At 35.2% G+C, this 20,623-nt stretch overlaps 4 protein-coding genes and 1 long non-coding RNA gene across 12 annotated transcripts; 3 read left to right on the forward strand and 2 right to left on the reverse strand.

The window, feature by feature from the left end:
* Positions 1-29: 29 nt before the first annotated feature.
* Positions 30-4,190, forward strand: LOC104741733 (diacylglycerol kinase 2). 2 transcript variants are annotated; one of them, XM_087473792.1, is made up of 8 exons: positions 30-152; positions 656-1,820; positions 2,032-2,407; positions 2,483-2,559; positions 2,701-2,820; positions 3,077-3,241; positions 3,396-3,533; positions 3,711-4,190. In XM_087473792.1, the coding sequence occupies exons 2-8, from the start codon at positions 708-710 to the stop codon at positions 3,858-3,860; spliced, it is 2,139 nt and encodes a 712-aa protein (XP_087329918.1). In that variant the 5' UTR covers positions 30-152; positions 656-707; the 3' UTR covers positions 3,861-4,190. The 2 variants fall into 2 exon arrangements, with proteins under 2 accessions (XP_087329918.1, XP_010460950.1); XM_010462648.3 differs by having other exon boundaries at positions 74-377.
* Positions 4,191-5,201: 1,011 nt separating this feature from the next.
* On the forward strand, positions 5,202-8,166 carry LOC104741768 (uncharacterized). Of its 4 annotated transcripts, none has more exons than XM_010462693.3 (6): positions 5,218-5,530; positions 6,156-6,222; positions 6,316-6,354; positions 6,524-7,655; positions 7,737-7,811; positions 7,901-8,166. In XM_010462693.3, the coding sequence occupies exons 4-6, from the start codon at positions 6,765-6,767 to the stop codon at positions 8,018-8,020; spliced, it is 1,086 nt and encodes a 361-aa protein (XP_010460995.2). In that variant the 5' UTR covers positions 5,218-5,530; positions 6,156-6,222; positions 6,316-6,354; positions 6,524-6,764; the 3' UTR covers positions 8,021-8,166. The 4 variants fall into 4 exon arrangements, with proteins under 4 accessions (XP_019093977.2, XP_010460987.2, XP_010460995.2 ...); XM_087473808.1 differs by having other exon boundaries at positions 5,271-5,530; positions 6,153-6,222; XM_019238432.2 differs by lacking the exon at positions 6,316-6,354 and having other exon boundaries at positions 5,202-5,530.
* On the reverse strand, positions 8,136-9,553 carry LOC104741758 (NAC domain-containing protein 102). Its single transcript, XM_010462676.2, has 3 exons — positions 9,359-9,553; positions 8,966-9,255; positions 8,136-8,879 (listed from the first exon to the last, which is right to left on the reverse strand). Exons 1-3 carry the CDS (start codon positions 9,516-9,518, stop codon positions 8,478-8,480), a joined length of 852 nt encoding a protein of 283 aa, XP_010460978.1. The 5' UTR covers positions 9,519-9,553; the 3' UTR covers positions 8,136-8,477.
* Positions 9,554-10,327: 774 nt separating this feature from the next.
* Positions 10,328-11,031, reverse strand: LOC147949337 (uncharacterized). Its single transcript, XR_015571762.1, has 2 exons — positions 10,903-11,031; positions 10,328-10,577 (listed from the first exon to the last, which is right to left on the reverse strand). It is a non-coding gene; the product is annotated as an uncharacterized LOC147949337 (long non-coding RNA).
* Positions 11,032-12,888: 1,857 nt separating this feature from the next.
* LOC104741790 (beta-galactosidase 6) lies at positions 12,889-19,146 on the forward strand. Of its 4 annotated transcripts, none has more exons than XM_087473830.1 (17): positions 12,889-13,227; positions 13,341-13,611; positions 15,221-15,316; positions 15,430-15,542; positions 15,635-15,794; positions 16,263-16,406; positions 16,490-16,584; positions 16,674-16,779; positions 16,851-16,935; positions 17,020-17,303; positions 17,401-17,582; positions 17,662-17,753; positions 17,946-18,055; positions 18,159-18,266; positions 18,365-18,478; positions 18,573-18,718; positions 18,822-19,146. In XM_087473830.1, exons 2-17 carry the CDS (start codon positions 13,351-13,353, stop codon positions 18,961-18,963), a joined length of 2,238 nt encoding a protein of 745 aa, XP_087329956.1. In that variant the 5' UTR covers positions 12,889-13,227; positions 13,341-13,350; the 3' UTR covers positions 18,964-19,146. The 4 variants fall into 4 exon arrangements, with proteins under 4 accessions (XP_087329956.1, XP_010461014.1, XP_087329963.1 ...); XM_087473837.1 differs by having other exon boundaries at positions 13,123-13,227; positions 16,681-16,779; XM_010462712.2 differs by having other exon boundaries at positions 13,121-13,611.
* The last annotated feature ends 1,477 nt before the right edge of the window (positions 19,147-20,623 follow it).

Below are 20,623 nucleotides of genomic sequence, written 5' to 3' on the forward strand. Positions count from 1 at the left end.
GCATGAGAAGAGCCAACGCCGACGAACCCGTGGCTCGCACGTCGTATTGCAACTTGCAGCAGTGTGGTGCAGCAGCGAGGAAAAGGCACGTTTTGTTGCGTGTTTTAGCCCAAATCCCGCCTTTTGCTTTTCACCTTTCGTTATAAAAAGTGGTTTGTGTTGTTTCCTCTCTCTCTTTCTCTCTCTCTCTCTCTCTCTCTTTTTTCTCCTCTCTCTCGCTGTCTCTTGAGGAGGAGAAAAAAAAGAACACAAAAAAAAAATATTGGAGAAATAAATAATTTACTGGTTCTTGGAGATTCTAGGGTTTTTTTTTTTCAATCCGCCTTCCTGATCTCCGTTCGTTTTTTCAATTCGATTTCGATTTCGATTCTCACCTGGTACGGATTTTGAATTTCTAAGTTAGGATTCGCGTCAGATCTGCGATTTTTTGTTTTTCGATCTCGATTCCTATGATGAACTTGTTCTGTGTATCTCCTAATTGCTTGATCTCGTTTCGTTTTTGGTGTTTTAAATAGACGAATTCTGGATTAGACTGTTCAATGTGGAATTGAGAACAGAACAAAGTTGAATTGGCACGAAATTGCGTTTCATGTTTAGCTTTAGAAAATATATTAATCGTTACGGTGTTTTTGATTTGTGGTGTCATCTCTTGCAGGTTTCTTGAAGAAGGCCTAAAAAGCTCATAAGTTAATAATAGGAATGTTGCAATGATGGAAGTGGGGTTTTCTCTGATTCAGTGGTTGATCAGTTCTGGTGCTGACAGTCCTTTCATATTTGGATGGCTTGTAACTGGATCTTTTGGGATTCTAGCAGTTATCTACACATTTCTCAAATGGCAAAAAAACACTTCTTTAAATTGGGTTAAAGCTGCTGCTAGAGAGAAGAAGAAAGTTTGGAAAAGACTAAGAGTTCCACTTTCTCATCATCAATGGACTGATGATTATGGTTATGGTCCTCAACCATCCACTTGCTGTGTTTGTCTCTACTCTCTTGTTCCTGCTCAGAACGTTTCTAACAAGGCAGCATTGACTATCCCTGTCCACCGTTGTGCTGTTTGCGGTGTTGCAGCTCACTTTTATTGCTCTGGCTCTGCTGCGAAAGACTGTAAATGTGTTGCACAGGCTGGATCTGACCATGTTCGACATCATTGGTCAGAGCGATGGGTTAATATGGATGATAATGCTGATATGACTGCTTTTTGCTTTTATTGTGATGAACCGTGTGGTATTCCTTTTATTGAAGCTTCACCAATGTGGCACTGTCTTTGGTGTCAGCGGCTTATACATGTTAAGTGTCACATGATTATGTCTAAGGAATCTGGTGACGCTTGTTATCTTGGCTCTCTCAGAAGGGTTATCCTTTCTCCAGTACATGTTAAAGTCAATGAAGCAAATGGTGTCGATGGAGTACTGAGTACTATTAGAAACGAGTTGGCATCTATACGAGGGCAGGTGAGAAGAAAGCGCCACAGGGGAAAAAATGGGAATGGCCAATCTTTGAATGGTAAGCTATTGGAGGATTCAGCCAGCAATCCAGTGAAAACTGTTGTTAATGGGATTGTTGTGAAGAAACTACGCAGAGATCGGAGCATAGATTGCTTAAAGAAGGTCTCGGACATGTCTAATGCTAAGGGATTGCAAAATGGTTTAGGTGGGCACAAACAAAATAAACCTCCTGCTTTTAATCTAATGAAGAAGTTTTCCTTGGTTGATATGCCCCCAGATGCAAGACCGCTTTTGGTCTTTATTAATGCCAAAAGCGGAGGTCAACTCGGTCCTTTTCTTCATAGGAGACTTAACATGCTATTGAATCCAGTCCAGGTACCAAATAAGCTTCTTTTTTCTTTCAGAAATCCACTATAGATATTGTACAAAGTATGTCAGTAGCTAGTGATGGCTTTGATATTTTTAAAGTGCCTTCCAATTTTATCTTCTTGTGTTGTTAATGACGTTTACAAGATTGTTTACTTTTGAACATATTGAATCTATTGGGTATAATGTCAGTAAGTGATCATTGCTTCGTGAATGACAGGTCTTTGAACTTGGCTCTTGTCAAGGGCCAGACGCTGGTTTAGACCTATATAGCAAAGTGAAGTACTTTAGAGTTTTGGTATGTGGGGGTGATGGAACAGTTGCTTGGGTGCTTGATGCCATCGAGAAGCGCAATTTCGAATCCCCTCCACCTGTTGCAATTCTTCCATTGGGCACAGGAAATGATCTATCTAGAGTTTTGCAGTGGGGAAGAGGAATTTCAGTAGTTGATGGACAAGGAAGTTTAAGAACGTTTTTGCAAGACATTGATCATGCTGCAGTTACAATGTTGGATCGATGGAGTGTTAAAATTGCAGAAGACGGCACAGAAAAATTTCCAGCAAGAGAAGGCCACAAGTATATGATGAATTACTTAGGTACATTACTGAAGCATTCTATGTTTTGGTCCCTGTAATGGATCATGAAAAATAGCTGACCTTTCCTTTGTTTAGGTATCGGGTGCGACGCCAAAGTTGCATATGAATTTCATATGATGCGTCAAGAATGTCCTGAGAAGTTTTGTAGTCAGGTACTGCTATTGTGTTCTTTTTACCTGCAACATATATTGAGTGTTATTATCTTTTGTGGTGTCGGAATTGTGGCTCAACCCGATAAGCAACTTATTTCAATAAAAGATATATCTGATATATTTATCATGTTTCTTATGCAGTTTGTAAATAAATTACGATATGCTAAAGAAGGTGCGAGGGATATCATGGATAGAGCATGTGCCGATCTACCATGGCAAGTTTGGCTTGAAGTTGATGGACAAGACATTGAGATTCCCAAGGTATCTTTGTCAAATGGAATTAGTCCTTCATTCCCTCTCTTGTGTGATGTATCCTTACAGGATTTGTCCGTATCACTGTCCTCAATGGTGTGCCTTTTTGTTCTTTGCTAAATCGAAACCCAACCACTATTAGCTAAAAACTGAGCAGGAGAGATAGCTTTTGATTTTCTGGATTTGGGATAGACATTATCAAAATGGCTAACAGTATTGTTGTTGTCTTTAGAAACTGATGTGTCTACTTTGTTTTTCCTTTCAGGATTCAGAGGGTCTAATAGTACTAAACATTGGAAGCTATATGGGCGGAGTGGATCTTTGGCAAAATGACTATGAACACGATGATAACTTTACCATTCAGTGTATGCATGACAAAACGCTAGAGGTGGTATGTGTCCGTGGAGCATGGCACCTTGGCAAACTACAGGTCTAGTCTCAATTTGAGTTGCTCCTACTCTTTTTTCTGATACGTTTTCAAACCCAAAAATGTATTACCATCATTCATTTCTATTCAACGTGAGGCTAAAAGAGTTAATTGAATTGATTCAATAACTTTATAACGTTTTGATTGTCCCTTACAGGTTGGTCTGTCTCAGGCTAGGAGGTTAGCACAGGGAAATGTCATAAGAATACATGTTTCTAGTCCTTTCCCTGTTCAAATAGATGGAGAACCGTTTATTCAGCAACCTGGCTGCTTGGAGATAACTCACCACGGTCAGGTATATCCTTTCGCTCTCATCAATCGGCAAAACCTTAAGACCAATCGTACACAGGAAAAACTTGTTTTGAAAACATTAACCACAAATTGTATGTAGTAGTAGCTGGTAGGGATAAACACTTGTTTTTCTTTTGGAAATGATGATGATGATTATCTAAAGGGTTGGGTTTGTGTGCAGGTGTTTATGCTAAGAAGAGCATCAGATGAACCACGAGGGCATGCTGCAGCCATAATGAATGAGGTGTTACTGGATGCAGAATGCAAAGGAGTTATAAATGCATCTCAAAAGAAAGTACTTCTACAACAAATGGCTCTCCATCTCTCCTAGAAAGAAAAAAAAATACAAATCAACCTCTCACCAAATTTTGCTAACAAGAAGAAGAGTTTAACTTACAATCTTGTCTTACCCACTAGAAAGCCAGCCACGGGTAAGAGATTTTTTTGTCTTTTTAGCCTTAATTTTTGGTTTCTTTTTTTTTTTCCTTTGGTGTTTGTGAAGAGTGTCAATTGTATAGAGTGTGCCCATACCAAAGCCACTGAGATTGGCGTCAAAATGTGTTAGCTAGAGAAAAAAACTTGGATTATATATACATACACTGGTTAGTTCTAGGGTAATACAAAAGCCACTAAAGAAGAATACAAAGGCTTAATTTACCCATCTCCGTTTTTCTGATATGAGATTTGTGTTATTAACATTAATACGCTCCATGTGTTATATTCGATTCAAGTACTTGTATTTCTAGACCCACCGCCTAAAATGCCAGACCCTTGGCCTACATTACATTGTCTCATTGTTTCTCTTTCTCAATCAAAAGAAAAAAATTACCTTTTTACTATAAACTTAAGGTTGCTGTTTATGAATTAGCATGTTCTATTTTTGAAAACATGTTACACCAAACACGGAATAAAGTGTTTGGGGAATCAATGGTATTTTTTCGCCAAAACTTGCTAAAATCTTGCATTTAACTATCGTAGATATTGGGCAGGCTTATCTAGTGCAATTAACATAATTGGGTGCAATACTAAAAATATCTTAGGAATAGGTGGTGGTAGGCATCCATCATCTTACTGTTTTATTAGCCTTTAAACACACAAATACGTAAGGATCTGATGCGTTAATGCTAGTACAATTGCAATGCACTTAGTGGTAATTTATCATATTTCATATATCCTGAAAATTGAAGAAATAAAACAGCTCATTTTCTTTCAAAGAAAAAGAAACAAAAAAAAAATATCTACAGAAAGAAACAAAATAATTTTTAAATGTCAGAGCAAAAAAAAAAAAAAATAACAAGAAAAAATAAGAGCCAAAAAGAGACATGTCATTAAATTTACAATATTATCCGGATAGCAGGGTTTTTGATTTTAGTTTACACAATAAAAATCTATAAATGCTTGGATCTGTAATTTTTAGGAAATTAATCAAATTTTCTTTTAATTCTTGCTAGATTATATGAACTCTTTAATAGAAGGTTTTAATAAGAGAATAAAATTTGCTTATTTTCAGTTTTCACTTTCCAAACTATTTGAAGAAAGAAAAATAAAAACGGCTATATCTTCTACATGAAGTCAAGATTTTTTTCCCCACAAAATCAACTAAACCATAAATTCACAAAAAATAAAAATTCAATCCAAAATTTATTAGTTTATATCATTATCTTTTTCCTTTGGTTCTCTTTTTTAATATGTGAAAATCTGGACAGTTTTTATTTCTTTCGTCTTTATAAATAAAAACGTTATTGTATAGAAGCAAAAAAAAAATAAAAAATAAAAAGAATCTAAAAACCACTCAGCTCTCCGCACCATGTGAAAGGTTGGTGTAGTGGCAAGAACTCCTTTCGAATCTGAACGCTTAAACTCCTCATCAGATACATACATACGAGCATTTTCCCAGAAAAAATTCCCCCATTATTCGAGCAAACCCAGATAATGAAGAGAGATTGCGTTTTCTAAAGTCTCTAACTTTTTCTCAATTCCTCCAGAACTTTTTTTCCTGAGGTTTGTTTGTTTACTCTAAACCCTTTTTAGATTCAATGTTTTATTAACCCAGAATGTTCAAATCTTGCTTCAGATTCGCACTTGTTTGATCTCTCATTTTAACAGATCTTTTTAGTCTTTGTTTGATCTCGTGACTTTGTTCTCTGTTTTTAGTCGGTGACCCATGAGTTCATGAGAGAACAAAAAAATTTGTCCTTTTTAATTTTATTTTGAGTTGCTGTTCATTCAAATCAATGGTGGGAATTTGGTGGAGAGCTTATAAAAAAAAGGATTTAATGGTTTGCTTAATTTTGCTTCTGTTAAATATAATTTAGATTAATGGCTGCTTTAATCTTAACTTGTTGTGGTTAAAAAATATTGGAGTGAGGGCTGCTTAATGCTGCTGTAGTGTGTAATGGCTGCTTAAAATCTGCTTGTGGTTAAAAAATTAGTGTAATGGCTGCTTTTTAATCTGCTTATGTATATTTGTATATTTTTATACACTTACTAGTGGTTTCTTGTGTTTGGCTTTGGTGCTATCTTTCCTGCTCAGTTACAACCTGAAACATGATGTTATTGTTTTCAGACATCATTTTTGTCATTTCTTTTGTTCACTTTCTTTTTGTTTTCGATTTGATCTCAGCAGGTTTTTTGACTCTTCTGACATCGAAAGGTTGAGTGGATCCATGATCTTATTGATCTGACATCGAAAGGTTGAGTGGATCCATGATCTAATTGATTATATATGATGCATTCTTTTCACATTCCTACTATAAAAGCCTTATATTACTTGACCACTATATCAGGATCTAGCTGCTTCAGTTTATATATTGTCCCTTTTACATGTAAGCTTTGGTTTCATTTATATATATACAAATATATATATATATATATATATATATTGTTTGTTTAAAGTCATATGTTCCGTAAGCTTGTTCCTACTTTCATAGTTTCATGTTGAGAATCTGATGTTTTATGTTTATGACGTCTTTTTTTATGTTTTCCCTGCTGCAGGAGCTCGTTTGAAAGAATGCAAAGTAGACCATCTCTCTCTACAGATTGTTTCACTTTCAACGTGATATTAGAGTACAATACTAGATTTAGTGAGGTCCTTTGTTTTATTGGATCTTGAGTTTTCTCTTGTCTAAATGGGAAGACCTTTCTATTGTCCATAAGTTGAACGTATAATTTTCATCTAGTGAATTTCTTTGGTCTTTGTGTGAAGAAATAGAACTTTTCTTTTTTTTCGGGTTTGATGGGTAAAGAGAATCAGTTGGAGACAACAAATTGTGGAGTCAATGATCACGATTGTCCACCCGTCAAGAACGAAGAACCAGCTGCTGAAGCGCGTTACAGTACAGACAGTGACTCAGGTTTACCAGCTTGTCGTGTATGCCATTCTGCAGAATCTGACAGACGAGGAGATGCTGCTTTAGGGTTTCTTGGGATTACTCCTCCGGTTCCAGAAGCTCGTAAAAGCAATGCAGAAGAAACCACTGATGATGTTAGCAAAGCTACAGAGACTGAGCTGAAGAATTCTGTCGTCAAAAGCAATGGAGGGGAATCAGGCTTCGTCGAAATAACAAGTCCTGATGGGGAAGTTTTCATTTGCACAAATGATATAGAAATGGGAATCCAGCAGCATCAGGATGCACTGCTTGAGCTTGGATGTTCCTGCAAAAACGAGCTTGCTTTGGTACACTATGCTTGTGCACTCAAATGGTTTCTCAACCACGGATCCACCGTGTGTGAAATCTGTGGACATCCTGCAGAGAATATAAAGACTGCTGATTTCAACAAAGTGGTCATTGCCTTGAGAGATTACACGGCACCAGACCTTGTGTTACCTGTGAATACAGATTCAACCATAGATTCAGATGAAGTTGCTACCATTCGAAGGCAACGACTTAGTGAGATATCATCATGGTTTGGTCCCCATTCCCTGAACAACAACAACAACAACAACAATAGTTCTGTTGCGGCTTCTCAGGTTATGCCCGAACAACCTTTAGGTGTTGTCAACTTTGATATCTTGCCTATGGAAAGCCGTGCAACTAAATGGGCTGTGGAAGGTACCGGGATCCTACTTGCTACAGGGTTACTCACTGTTACTTTGGTCTGGCTCATTGCCCCTCGTGTTGGAAAGGTATGCAATCTAACTAAACGTGTGTCTCTCTGACTGGTATATTGGTAGTCTTAACGGTACTTTAATTTGTTATTGACGCAGAAAACTGCTAGGAGCGGACTTCACATCCTTCTTGGTGGTCTCTGTGCTTTAACAATAGTCATCTTCTTCAGATTTGTAAGTAAAAATCTCTCGAGTAATTAATGTCTTCAATCTGATAGAATTGTAATTCCTACGTCATACTAATCCTTAAACTTTGAAAACAGGTTGTGCTCACTAGAATCAGGTATGGTCCTGCACGCTACTGGGCAATCCTATTCATCTTCTGGTTTCTTGTGTTTGGTATTTGGGCTTCTCGTTCGAATGCTTCTCACAGTAGCCCTTGAATTCATCATCATCCTCTTCTTCTTCCACTCTCTGTCTCTCTGTCTCTCTCTCTCTCCATGCGTAAGTCTGTGTACTTCTCTTGGAGAAAAAAAGTGTACATTGCTTCATCATATATATAAGAAAAACAAGCTCATGCTTCATTGAATACGATGAATATATATATATATATATATATATATATATATATATATATATGATTCATAATGGTTACATTTACTTTTACAGTTCCTCTGTACCTAACTTTGTGAAACTAAACCAAAAAAAAATCGAAACTTGCTGATGAGAGAGTGTGATTCACCCCACAATTACGCAGAATCTGTTAAGTTGGTTAAGTCTCTGAAATCCAACAACCCGATTCCGTAATTGTATGACCCGATTTGGTTTTCCGGGTCAGGAATCCGACACGGCGCGGTGGTCGTCGATTACTCTTGAAAAAGCTTCAATTTTTTTCATAATTCAGCCCTGAGGAGGAGCAAAACTCATCCAGTTCAAGAACGGTTTTTGCTCCTCGGGCGAGTCGTCGTCCTGAAACGGAGCTGCGAAATCGGAACTGTACGGAAACTGAGGGACAAAAGCGTCATTCTGCAATAACTCGATGGAGCCACCACCACCACCACCACCAAACATGGACTTATTATCATCAAACGCGTTTAACGCATCATCGAGCTCAAACCACTTAGGCTCGCTCTGAACTTCCCAATGATCAGAACACGTGACGTCCGGTGAAATCACGTGACTTGAACACCTCGAATCTGACGTAGTCATCATCATCATCGCCGTCGGTTTCTCCTCCGCCGGTAAATACTTCTCCATTGTTCCTTTCTTATTGTAAATCCGACATAAAACCCAATCATCAAGCTGCAACATCAACAAATCATCATCATCAATTCATCATCATCAATTCATCATCATCAATTCATCATGATAAAAAAAAAAAAGCTTACTCGCAAGTTGTTCTTCTTGTTGTTGGTAGTAGAAGAAGCAGATCGATCAACATTAGCGAGACGATACTCGTGCATAATCCAATTCGTTTTAATCCCTTTAGGAGCTTTCCCCGCGTAGAAGACTAATGCTTTCTTAATCCCTAACGTCTTCGGTTTACCAATCGGTTTATCAGCTCCTGTAGCTTTCCAATAACCGGTTCCAGCTGCCCGGTTTGGTCTTGAACCGTTTGGGTATTTCCGGTCTCTATGTGAGAAAAAGTACCACTCTTTCTCACCATACAACGCCATTTCTGCAAAATCAAAATCAAAAATCAAAAACCGGAGCTGATAAACAGATAGGTAAACCGATAGGTAAACCGAGTGTGGATTGAGATTATTATTATTATTATTAACCTGGAAGCTCCCATGGATTGAATTTGTAAAGATCAATCTCTGCGACAACCGGAACACTAATCGGCTCCGATGCACATCTCCGACAAAGATAGAACTTAACTAACTCTTCATCCGTCGGATGAAATCGGAATCCCGCCGGTAAATTCAACTCCGCCTTCATTTTTTGTTTTTGTTTTATTATAAACCTTTGATCGGATGTTTTTGTGGTTTTATTTCGAAGATTGAAATCGAGGAGAAGAGAGCAAAGGTCTATGGAGCTTTTATAAAGCGAGAGAAGAGAGGTTCAATGAACCACACGTGTGTAGTCTTCCTTTAGACACGTGTTGATATTACCCCGAGCCGTTTTGTTTTTTCAACGTTGACCGCGCAGCCAGCTTAGATGTACACGTGGTTTTTATTTATTGGCTGATCGACATACAGAGTATGGTGATGATGTCATTGCTTCCGTCATCTTGCACGAAACCTTTTTTGTGGTTGTGATCTAGTGCTTCTCGGTGTAGCGAAGCTTGTTTTCTGGGCCTCTGGCTAATTCGTGAAACTTTGACTTGTGAGTGGACTATGAATGTGTGAGAAGAGTAAATTACTGTGAGCTTATCCACAGATGATTTTTTTTTCGTCTCTTTCAAGTAATTGCGTACGTCACTGAAAATTGATGACGTCATCTTAGTCGCACGACGGCTTATGTAAAAAAAAGCTGAAAGATGCGATTAATCGACCGTCTCGTGGACCAACATTTGACAATTCCTTCCTTGAATATTTATCGCCCTGGGCGTTCGGCGGGTTCGGGTTATTCGGGTCGGTTTATTCGGTTTAGAGAAAATTCGGTTTTTGAAAAATTCTGCTGAATTGAACCGAAATTGAATTCGGTTCGGGTCAATCGGTACTCGGTTTGTTCGGGTCGGTTATTAGATTTTAAATCAGTTTCGAATTTAAACCGAATGTTTTCTAATTCGGTTAATTCTAACCGAATAAACAAAAAAGTTAAGATAATGGACTAAATTTACAAAAAAAAGTTTACAACCCACCAAAATAACAATGGACCTCATATACCCGGCCCAAAACAAATTAAATCAATCTGAAAACAAGTCCAATAGTTACAAGTCCAAATGGACAGATCCATTAGGGTTTTCCAAAAAGGATAATGTGCATCGGCGATCTATGACGGCGAGCTGAGCTGAGACGGCAAAGATGGACAGTTCTTGGGCATGCATTTTTTTCCCTACCATCACGAAAATCAACTACATCAACCAGTATAACTAAAATCATCAAACAGCAAAAAACAACAATTTCGATCTCATAACAACGAAAATTGAAAAGTTTAATAAAGGATGGATGTATCTATTTAGCACTTACAACAACAAGAACACAAACACAACAAAGTAAAAAATCCAGAAGATTAATGGATAATCTCTGATTTGAAAGTTGAAACTCAAACCCTAGAGTTCTCCAAAACGGATATGAAATTATCAATAAATAGGAAGAGGTTACAGAGCAAAGAATCAAACCTAGAATCAATCAATTAATTACCAAGAAGAAGAGCTTACCCTTAAGAAATAGAAGAGATGAATTGATATTTCTCTCTCGGAATCGCAGGAGGTAGAGGTGAAGCAGAAGAGAAAGAAAATTAGGGTTAATGGTATAGGGTTAGGCTTATATATGTCTGCAGATTTTAATAAACCGATCGGTCCGATTACCGAACCGAACCGAACCGAAATCCGATTACCCGAAACAATTGCGCCGATCGGTTTAACTTACTCTCTTCGGTTTGTCCCGATAACCGAAAATTTCGGATTGTCCGGTTTGGTTTCTTCGGTTTATACCGAACGCCCAGGGTGAAATATTTATGTGTTTTTCTTGAATATTTTAAAAGGTGCAGATACAAAGATATTTATGCATATATATAATATATATGTTTTTAAAAAAATTGTATATGTTTTTTTTTTTTTTTTTTGAATTTAATGTTAAATTATATTCAAAAGAAAAATAAAACGTTTTTACAAATTGTATATGTTAACAAAAAACAAAAGTGTAGAGAAATATTTATGAACTAGAAAAAATACAAAAAAAAAAGTAATGTTTCAAGATGTTGGCAAATGGAGTCGAAATCAAAATTTACAGATACCGACATATGTTCGTGCTAACGGTTGTTTAAAATTTGAGAGACGTTAGGAATTAGAATCAAACAAAGTTCATTTAATGTATTTTAGTGAAATTTATATATGATTATGACAATTATAAAATATTATCTTATAAAAAAACTATAAATTATTTTTAAGGCATAATTTTTAGTTCAGATATACATTTTTTAAAAAAATATATAAAAATTAGTTGTGTTAACTAATCAAATCTTATTAAAAAATTATGAAATTAAGTCGACGTCCAAGCGAGGCGGATCGAACTGGTGACCTCGCATATTCTAAACCACTTTTTAGACCACCAAACAAACAAAACATTTTTAGAATCATGAATTAATTTTGTGTTTTCATATTTAATTGATCGTCACCACTTGTGTCTTTGTGTTTTTTTTTTAATTGTTTTCTCTTTCTATTTTTTCTCGTCATTTTCATTGTCAAATTTTCATAATAATTGTCATTGCTAGTTGAAAGCATATTAGTCTTATTTATAATGGTTCCTAGTCATTGTCTAAATTTTTCTAGCTGATGTGGAACGTTATACATATATATTTTATTTCTATATATTTTACCTTTTCCTTTTCCTAAAAAAATAATAATATAGAAAACTACTATATTTTCAAAAATGTTAATTAATGAGATGACTAATTTGGTTGTTTTAAATCTTATATGGATAACTTAGGAGCTTATAGCTTCTACTTTTATTTAATATAAAAAACTATTATATTTTTCAAAAATATTTATTAGTGAGATGCTAATCCATATTGGTTGTTTTAAATCTTATGTGGACAGCTGAAGTAGTTTTATAGCTTCTACTTTTATTTAGTATATATTTTACTGTTTTTTTTCTAAAAAATATAAATAATATAGAAAACTACTATATTTTATTTAATATATATAACTATTATAATTTCAAAAATGTTAATCAGTGAGATGATTAATCCATATTGGTTATTTTAAATCTTATGTGACAGCTTAAGAATCTTATAGCTTTTATGTACTTTTATTAGTATAGATTGTATATTACTATATTAACAAAAAACAAAAGGATTGAGAGATATTTATGAACTAGAAAAAAAGAAAAAAAAAAAAAGGTAATGCATCAAGACTTAAAAGCCCATATGAGCCGTAACGATATATATCTTACAACCCAATAGAAGACCCATATTATCTTAACGTGAAGGCTGTGCTCTTGGGTCCAAGTCTTGTCTTCCAAGTTCCAAATTCCAGTGTCGTATACGCTAAACCTCAATCATTACCTTTGTTTCGACTTTTTTCCCAAATTTTAATTTAACTTTCAGAGATTTTCTACAGGAACAAGGTAATTATTTTCTTCAACAGTTATTTTCTTTTCTAGTAGTGTGTTATTTAACATATTTTTTTTTTTTTTTTTTAAATGAGATTTTGGAAATTAAATCTTGTACTGTAAAACAAAATATATATTGGGAAAAAAATTGTATTCAACTTACTCATTTTAGTGTTGAATTGACCCAATTAGATTCAACATTATTCATTCACTGGATAAGAACTAGTAAGTTGATTATCTTTTTTTACTTTATAGTAAGTTAATATAGATAGGTAACTCCAACATAGAAAGGGTATTTAAGTAAATGAATAAGTTCGTAGAATCGTAAGACAAAGGCGAAAAGGCTTATATAAACACCTCAACAGAGGATCCAATCTCTTCCCAATTATTGCAAAAGTCAATCGATTCGTGTATATATATATATAGAAAAGGCTAGCTTCCACATCTCAAATCTCAAAAAGATTTTTTCAACGCTTACATATTTTAGTCACACTGTATTCAAATCATAAATCTTTCTTTGGATTTTTATACAATGCACCAATAGGTACACCCACATGCTTGATGTGTGTATATATATCACACAAACACACACACGTATTCGAACATTACTATCATCAGTAAGAGAGAGGAAGAAGATGGAGTTGGGTCGAGTCTTGGGGTTGTGTTTGATTCTTCTGGTTACGATTCTTGTATTCTCCGGCGGTGTTGCTACGGCGGCGAAAGGAGTAACGTATGATGGACGGTCTTTGATTATCGATGGACAGAGGAAACTTCTCTTCTCCGGTTCCATTCACTATCCTCGCAGCACACCCGAGGTAAATGTTTCCATCATTACATTAACTATAGATACATGTGATTAGTTAATGTGATGTTTGTCTAATGAACGTTTCTTGCAAACCTTTAACCCAAAAGAAAAAAACATTTTAGGCAAATATGGTTGGACCATAACCTTTTGTGTCATATCATCATCATCATCTATTGATGTAATATGACAAAAACTCCTCTATCAAAAGAAAACTAATATATACATATATGTGACACAAACCGTAGTTTAATTTTGGATATATATGAAACTAGTGTTTTGTTGATATAATATCTCAAACCATAACCATATAAAGATATGAAATCGTGGCTTTTTTTTGTATATTACTAACTTTTGTAACCGAATTCTGTTTTCACGAGTTTCTTTAAATTAATGAGAATTTGATTTCACTTTATTGTCATGTACTTTTTGTTGCGTGAGAAACTCAACTCTTATTTTCGCTATATTACAAACTTTTTTCTTTCGTAAAAATTAAGAAATGTCTTTTTCTTTTTGGGTTATATATACATTGGTTTATTTTCTTTATTAAAGTGTTAGCAAGGATCGGTTTTATTAACTAATCAGAAGTTCATAACGTGTGATATTCTATTAGCACACATTCATGATTTCATAACTTCATTCCTTCAAAATTTTGATTTATTTGAGCATTTTTAAACACCAACTTTTTTTTATTAATATTATTATTTTTCTTACATCTTACACGTCGCTATTTCTAGTTTTTAAAATTGTTGATTCATAAAGGCATCATTTATTTTAATCAGTAATTGCATTATTAAAATTCTCTAATTTTATGAAAATGAAAAAAATATATATTATCCAAAACGAAAAAGACATGCATTACGTAATGAAAACGGAATTGATCTGTCAAATATTAATTTTTAAATAGGTTATATTTTTTTTTGGTTCACAAGATTTGTTATAACTTCACTTTCAAGATTAAGACAGAGATATCATCCAAATCCAAACACACACAAACGCTTTGACTCCCTTGACTCTACCGATGATAGAAAACAGTCACGGGTCTCAAAACGACACAGTTTTTGGTTCTTTTTATGTTTTTCTTTCTAATTTTGTCAGAGATGTCTACTTCCTTAACACTCCTATAAAGTTACCGATTCCTTAATCATTTAAATTAAACACTGCTATTAATTAAATCGAAATACATCAATTAATAAAAACGTATTCATTCATTTTTCTGATCTAAAACTAATAACTAGACACAGATCCGTCGTCTGTGCTTCATTTAATGTTCTTCTCATGGTTTCGATAAAAAAACGAATAATTAAGTGAATAATTATACTAGTTTTAAATAAAAAGTCAAAATGTCAAAAAAAAAAAAAAACAATTGAAACTAAGCCAAATAACAATATTTTAATTAAATTACATGTGATGATGATCACTGATTATTTATGTGTCTTAGTACTAGTTACCATCATTTGGTCTTTGACAACTTTAACACAATCACGTGAACAAATCTCATTACATTAAAATCTCTAATCAATGGGATCCAAAGACAGCTAATTTTTATTATCATTTCAATTTTATATAAAGAATAGCGCGTTTTAACAAATAAAATGTAAATTTTGTATTTTCTTGTGCAGATGTGGCCATCTCTGATAAAAAAGACAAAGGAAGGAGGCATCGATGTGATCCAGACGTACGTTTTCTGGAACCTCCATGAGCCTAAGCTCGGTCAGGTCGGTTTCAATTTTTTTTTCTCTCAATACAAATGTTCATTTTCTTTTTTTAGTATATGGTTACGAAATTATAACATATCATTTTTTTTTGGAATTTAAATGAATTTTTGCAGTATGATTTTAGTGGAAGAAACGATTTGGTGAAGTTTATTAAAGAGATAAGATCGCAAGGTCTCTATGTCTGTCTACGTATTGGACCCTTCATCGAAGCCGAGTGGAACTACGGGTACGACTAATCAACTGACAATTATTATTGGTCTTTTCTATATTTTATGGTATAGTCAACGTATATGATTAATTACCGGTTTGGTTCTCTAGGGGATTGCCATTTTGGTTACGAGATGTACCCGGTATGGTATATCGAACCGACAACGAGCCCTTCAAGTTCCACATGCAAAAGTTCACAACTAAGATCGTGAATATGATGAAATCTGAGGGCTTATATGCTTCTCAGGGTGGTCCAATTATTCTCTCCCAGGTAGCTTTCTTCATCTGATTCAATGTCATCAAATCAAACACAATCAAACCAATAAGATTAGTTACTTACATTAACCGACCAATGCTTAGAAATACAACCCAATCATGACTTCAAAACCAGTGACTTTGAGCCGGTTCAATTGAGACACTTAACCAAGTAAAATCACAATCTAACAATGAATTTAGTAGGCCGCTAATCAATCTTTCGAGGAAGGTATCGTGTCTAATCAATCAATTACCATGATTGATTAGTCGGTGATTAGATGATAATTAATTGAACATTAGGTAGGGAGTAAATTGATTTTCTGTTGACTAATATTTTAACCGGATTGGTTAGAATCAGACGTCCTTGTGGATTTGATTTGGTTTAGAACTTCGGTTAACGTTTGTGAACTCAAATCAAACCGGACCTGGATCCGGTTAGCTTGTAATTATGATGTGAATATGTTGTGGTTTTTTAATCGTATAGATCGAGAACGAGTACAAAAACGTGATGGCGGCTTTTCATGAGAAAGGAGAAGCGTACGTCAAGTGGGCAGGACAAATGGCGGTCGGGCTTAAGACTGGAGTGCCATGGATCATGTGCAAGCAGCCTGATGCTCCTGATCCCGTCGTTAGTACCATACCCGTTTACTTAATATATCTAAGATCACTCTTTCTTATTTTGTTAAAAGATGGATGTTTTTAAATTTGTAGATCAATACATGCAACGGAATGACATGCGGTGAGACGTTTCCGGGACCAAACTCACCCAATAAGCCGAAAATGTGGACTGAGGACTGGACATCCTTGTAAGGGTTTACCTAATTGTGTCTAATTTTGATTTGTTTCCTTGTACAAAAAGTTAAGTAGTATATTTTTTGTGTGATGAAAAAAAAAGCTTTCAGGTTTATGGAGCAGAGCCTTATATTAGATCTGCTGAGGATATTGCTTTCCATGCAGCTCTTTTCATCGCCAAAAACGGAAGCTACGTCAACTATTACATGGTAAATAATAAGATCTTTATTAAATAATCGCAATAGTATAATCAAGAACTCACAACCATGTTTCAATACAGTACCATGGTGGAACAAACTTTGGAAGGACTTCATCTTCATATTTCGTTACAGGATACTACGATCAAGCTCCTCTCGACGAATACGGTTTGGTCTAAAGCTCTTAAACATGTTCTATGCTCAAAAGAACCCGATAATTTGATTCTGATATTGATTCGTGTCTGCTGCCAGGTCTTTTAAGACAGCCTAAGTACGGTCATTTGAAGGAACTTCATGCTGCGATTAAAGCCTCTGCAAATCCTCTGCTTCAAGGGAAGCAAACGATGCTCTCTCTAGGACCATTGCAACAGGCTTATGTCTTTGAAGATGCGAGAAGTGGATGCGTTGCGTTTCTCGTGAACAACGACGCGGCTAAAGTCAGTCAAGTACAATTCAGAAACAATGCGTATAGCTTGAGTCCCAAGTCAATTGGTATTCTTCAGAACTGCAAAAACCTAGTTTACCAAACAGCAAAAGTAAGTCTATCTTTTCTATTCTTCTTTACAAACTTTCTGATCATCCTAGTTGTAATTACCAACTTACTAAGCATATAAACCGCTTAATGAATTAAAGGTGAATGTGCCCAAGAATGTGAGATTTGCAACGCCGGTTCAAGTATTCAACGTTCCCGACAAATGGGAAGTGTTTAGAGAAACAATCCCAGCATTCTCAGGCACAGCTTTGAAGACAAATGCTTTGTTGGAACACACTAATTTGACTAAGGACAAAACTGATTATCTTTGGTACACTACAAGGTAAAATATAAGATATATTCATTATAATTCTAATGTTTATTTATCTTTACTAACGCAAGTTTGGCTTTTCCAATGTAAGCTTTAAGCCGGATTCACCCTGCACAAACCCGTCTATCTACATTGAATCATCAGGACATGTTGTTCACGTGTTCGTCAACAGTGCACTAGCAGGTACATAAGTATTAAAAGTAACTTGGGAAGAAAAATGGGTTGCTAACTTTGCGTTTGGTGTTAATTTTGACTGTCCATTGTACTTATTAGTTTGCAAGATACACATATTTGACTCTCTAGTACTATAGCTCGATTACCCAAGTGTTCAATAATTCATATATGAACATATTATATATAAGTTTGCTGTTGTAGGATCTGGACATGGAAGTAGAGACATAAGGGTAGTTAAACGCCAAGTTCAGGTTAGCTTAACCAATGGACAAAACAGTATATCCATCCTCAGCGGCATGGTTGGTCTACCGGTAAGGACTTTTGCTTAAAACATAACCCGGTTTATTATTTTCTTGTAATACACAAATGAGCAGTATAATCTTATCACTTCTTACTCAATCATGTGAATAAAAGGACTCTGGGGCTTACATGGAGAGGAAGTCTTATGGACTAACCAAAGTACAAATTAGCTGTGGTGGGACAAAAACCATCGATTTGAGTAGATCTCAATGGGGTTACTCGGTAATACAGCAATGAACTTTCATTCTATGAGTCATATGAACTGAATGAAGATTGCATTGATACTTGATACAAAATCTAATTATATATGTGTTGTGAAGGTGGGTTTGCTTGGAGAAAAAGTTAGGTTACATCAATGGAAGAATTTAAACAGAGTGAAGTGGAGTATGAATAATGCTGGACTCATTAATAATCACCCTCTCGCTTGGTACAAGGTATGCCTAGCTAGATATATTTGTAAAAAAAAAAAAGTACTATGTAATTTATGAATATGTATAGGTGACAAATGTGAAAAATGTGCATATGTAGACGATGTTTGATGAGCCGAGTGGAGATGAGCCAGTGGGACTAAACATGTCGAGTATGGGTAAAGGAGAAATGTGGGTGAATGGTGTAAGCATTGGTCGTTATTGGGTCTCATTTCTTACTCCTGCTGGACGTCCTTCTCAATCTATGTAAGCATCACAGACCCTGGAGACACAAAATTATATTTGATTATGTTAACTGAACTTTACTTTTTGTTGTTGTTTGATCTGGACTTGGATTTGGTTAATGCAGGTATCATATCCCACGAGAGTTTTTAAAACCATCTGGAAATTTGTTGATGGTATTGGAAGAGGAAGGTGGTAATCCTCTTGGGATATCTTTGAATACAATATCGGTTACTGGTTCGAACCGAGCTCAGTCTCAACTATCCTGAATATTCTTTTCAATGTTCTTTGGTATCAAACCACAGTGAACAATAATATTTATTGGGTGATTCAATATACAAGTTGTGTATACGTGTTGATATGACATTTTCACTCACGTTTATAATTGTATCATTGATATAAATCTCGTTGAATACACAGGCCGTACCAAATTAATATACAGGTTTTTAATCTAGGTGTAGTTTTTTAAAAGAATATATTATTTATCAGAATATATCAACATCAGTTTCACAAATTTCTTTTACCTGATAGTGAGACAGTACGTCTTCCACAATGCTCATACGGTCATACCATATCTTACATATTCTGGTCTTAAACCATACGTTATAGACTTATAGTTGTCTTTAATCACTTTTTTGGGGCCAAAACTGATAGACGGCTATTGAAAGTACTGAAATTGAAAAGATTGAAATATTCAAAAGAATCAACTATCAGCTTCGTTTCAAAGCAAATACTTATCCATAGAAGATAAACAATGGTGACAACTTCCAAGCTAAAATTAGGTTATGTTTTTGTGGAGATGAAAAAAGAAATAATAAAAAAAAGAGATCCACCGATCACGGTCGTATCCCAAGTATGTACAGAAAGGTCCAGCCTAGAGAGCCTGAGACTTTGTTGGTTCGGCGAATCTAGAGGTTGTCTCTTCACCGACACCAAAATTCTCAACAAATGTTCACGCGCCGTTTTAACTATTGTAACGCCACCGAACGTTTGTAAAACACGAGCGTCCATGAGAAAGTGTTATTCACGCTCCACAAGTTTGGTGGTTTAACTAGAAGAGGCAGAGTACTTCGGTAACTGTGGGGCCTGTAAAATTTAAGATTTCAACCCTTTCGGCAATTGTAGTATTTATTTGTTTGGGGTTAGGGAAAAAGAAAAAAAGACGACCCACATTTTAACTACGATCCAACTCCAAGCAATAAAAAGTTTTTCCCTTATTAATTGATTAGGCAGAAACGGTAGTGGTAATAATTAGAACCAGAGAGAAGAATATTTTACAGTATCAAAAACACAAGAAAATTGGTTGGTTGGTTAAATACAGAGAGAAAAGAAAGGTAACGTGGAGACACGAATGTACCAGAAAACGTGGAGTGCAGCGTTTTTATGAAAATCTCTGTCGATAAAAAAAAAATATCTGCCGTATCAAATTATCAAATCTTGCTTCATTTAATTTTGGTTTGTTATGTGCATGTGATGTGTTCCCTTTTATGATAACGTAATACATATATGCCTTACGAATCAAATAACCAACTATAAAAAAGTTCTAAATGAACAAAAGAAAAAGAAAAACAATATTTTGATGTTCTCGATCGTTAGATGCATGCGTAAAGCTTATTGTCTTTGTCTTTCGACGGTGACGATTTTTAATTTACGTGGCGAAAGAATGGAGAAAGGGTTTAGATCTTTTCGAAATTTTTTTTTGTAGGAAAGTCAGATTTGGTTAGGATGAAATTAGAAAAAGCATAAAGACTTCACAGTCACTTTCTCTATGTCTTTTTCTTTCTTGAAGTTGGCTTTACTTCTTCGCTAATCTAATGGACCATGGTCCATGACTAATGTGCCACGCCAGTTTCTTAATTATCTTTTGTTTGAGCGTGTATGTGTAAAAAATGGTATTTGTTATTTTTTATCATTGAAAAAGAAAACTCA

This window comes from Camelina sativa, chromosome 2 (genome assembly GCF_030686135.1).
Source record: "Camelina sativa cultivar CO46 ecotype springtype chromosome 2, ASM3068613v1".
Lineage (NCBI taxonomy): Eukaryota > Viridiplantae > Streptophyta > Magnoliopsida > Brassicales > Brassicaceae > Camelina > Camelina sativa.

Excerpts from the sequence above, each read along its gene's own strand:
- LOC104741790 (XM_087473830.1), top strand. The coding sequence starts at position 13,351 with ATGCTTGATGTGTGTATATATATCACACAAACACACACACGTATTCGA. Across the intron at positions 16,585-16,673 it reads ACTGAGGACTGGACATCCTT|CTTTCAGGTTTATGGAGCAG; the intron begins GTAAGGGTTTAC and ends TGAAAAAAAAAG. Across the intron at positions 17,754-17,945 it reads CGTCAACAGTGCACTAGCAG|GATCTGGACATGGAAGTAGA; the intron begins GTACATAAGTAT and ends TTGCTGTTGTAG.
- LOC104741768 (XM_019238432.2), top strand. The coding sequence starts at position 6,765 with ATGGGTAAAGAGAATCAGTTGGAGACAACAAATTGTGGAGTCAATGAT. Across the intron at positions 7,656-7,736 it reads TTGCCCCTCGTGTTGGAAAG|AAAACTGCTAGGAGCGGACT; the intron begins GTATGCAATCTA and ends TTATTGACGCAG. Across the intron at positions 7,812-7,900 it reads TAGTCATCTTCTTCAGATTT|GTTGTGCTCACTAGAATCAG; the intron begins GTAAGTAAAAAT and ends CTTTGAAAACAG.
- LOC104741758 (XM_010462676.2), bottom strand. The coding sequence starts at position 9,518 with ATGAAGGCGGAGTTGAATTTACCGGCGGGATTCCGATTTCATCCGACG. Across the intron at positions 9,256-9,358 it reads CAATCCATGGGAGCTTCCAG|AAATGGCGTTGTATGGTGAG; the intron begins GTTAATAATAAT and ends TTGATTTTGCAG. Across the intron at positions 8,880-8,965 it reads ACAAGAAGAACAACTTGCGA|CTTGATGATTGGGTTTTATG; the intron begins GTAAGCTTTTTT and ends TTGATGTTGCAG.
- LOC104741733 (XM_087473792.1), top strand. The coding sequence starts at position 708 with ATGATGGAAGTGGGGTTTTCTCTGATTCAGTGGTTGATCAGTTCTGGT. Across the intron at positions 1,821-2,031 it reads TGCTATTGAATCCAGTCCAG|GTCTTTGAACTTGGCTCTTG; the intron begins GTACCAAATAAG and ends CGTGAATGACAG. Across the intron at positions 2,408-2,482 it reads GTATATGATGAATTACTTAG|GTATCGGGTGCGACGCCAAA; the intron begins GTACATTACTGA and ends TCCTTTGTTTAG.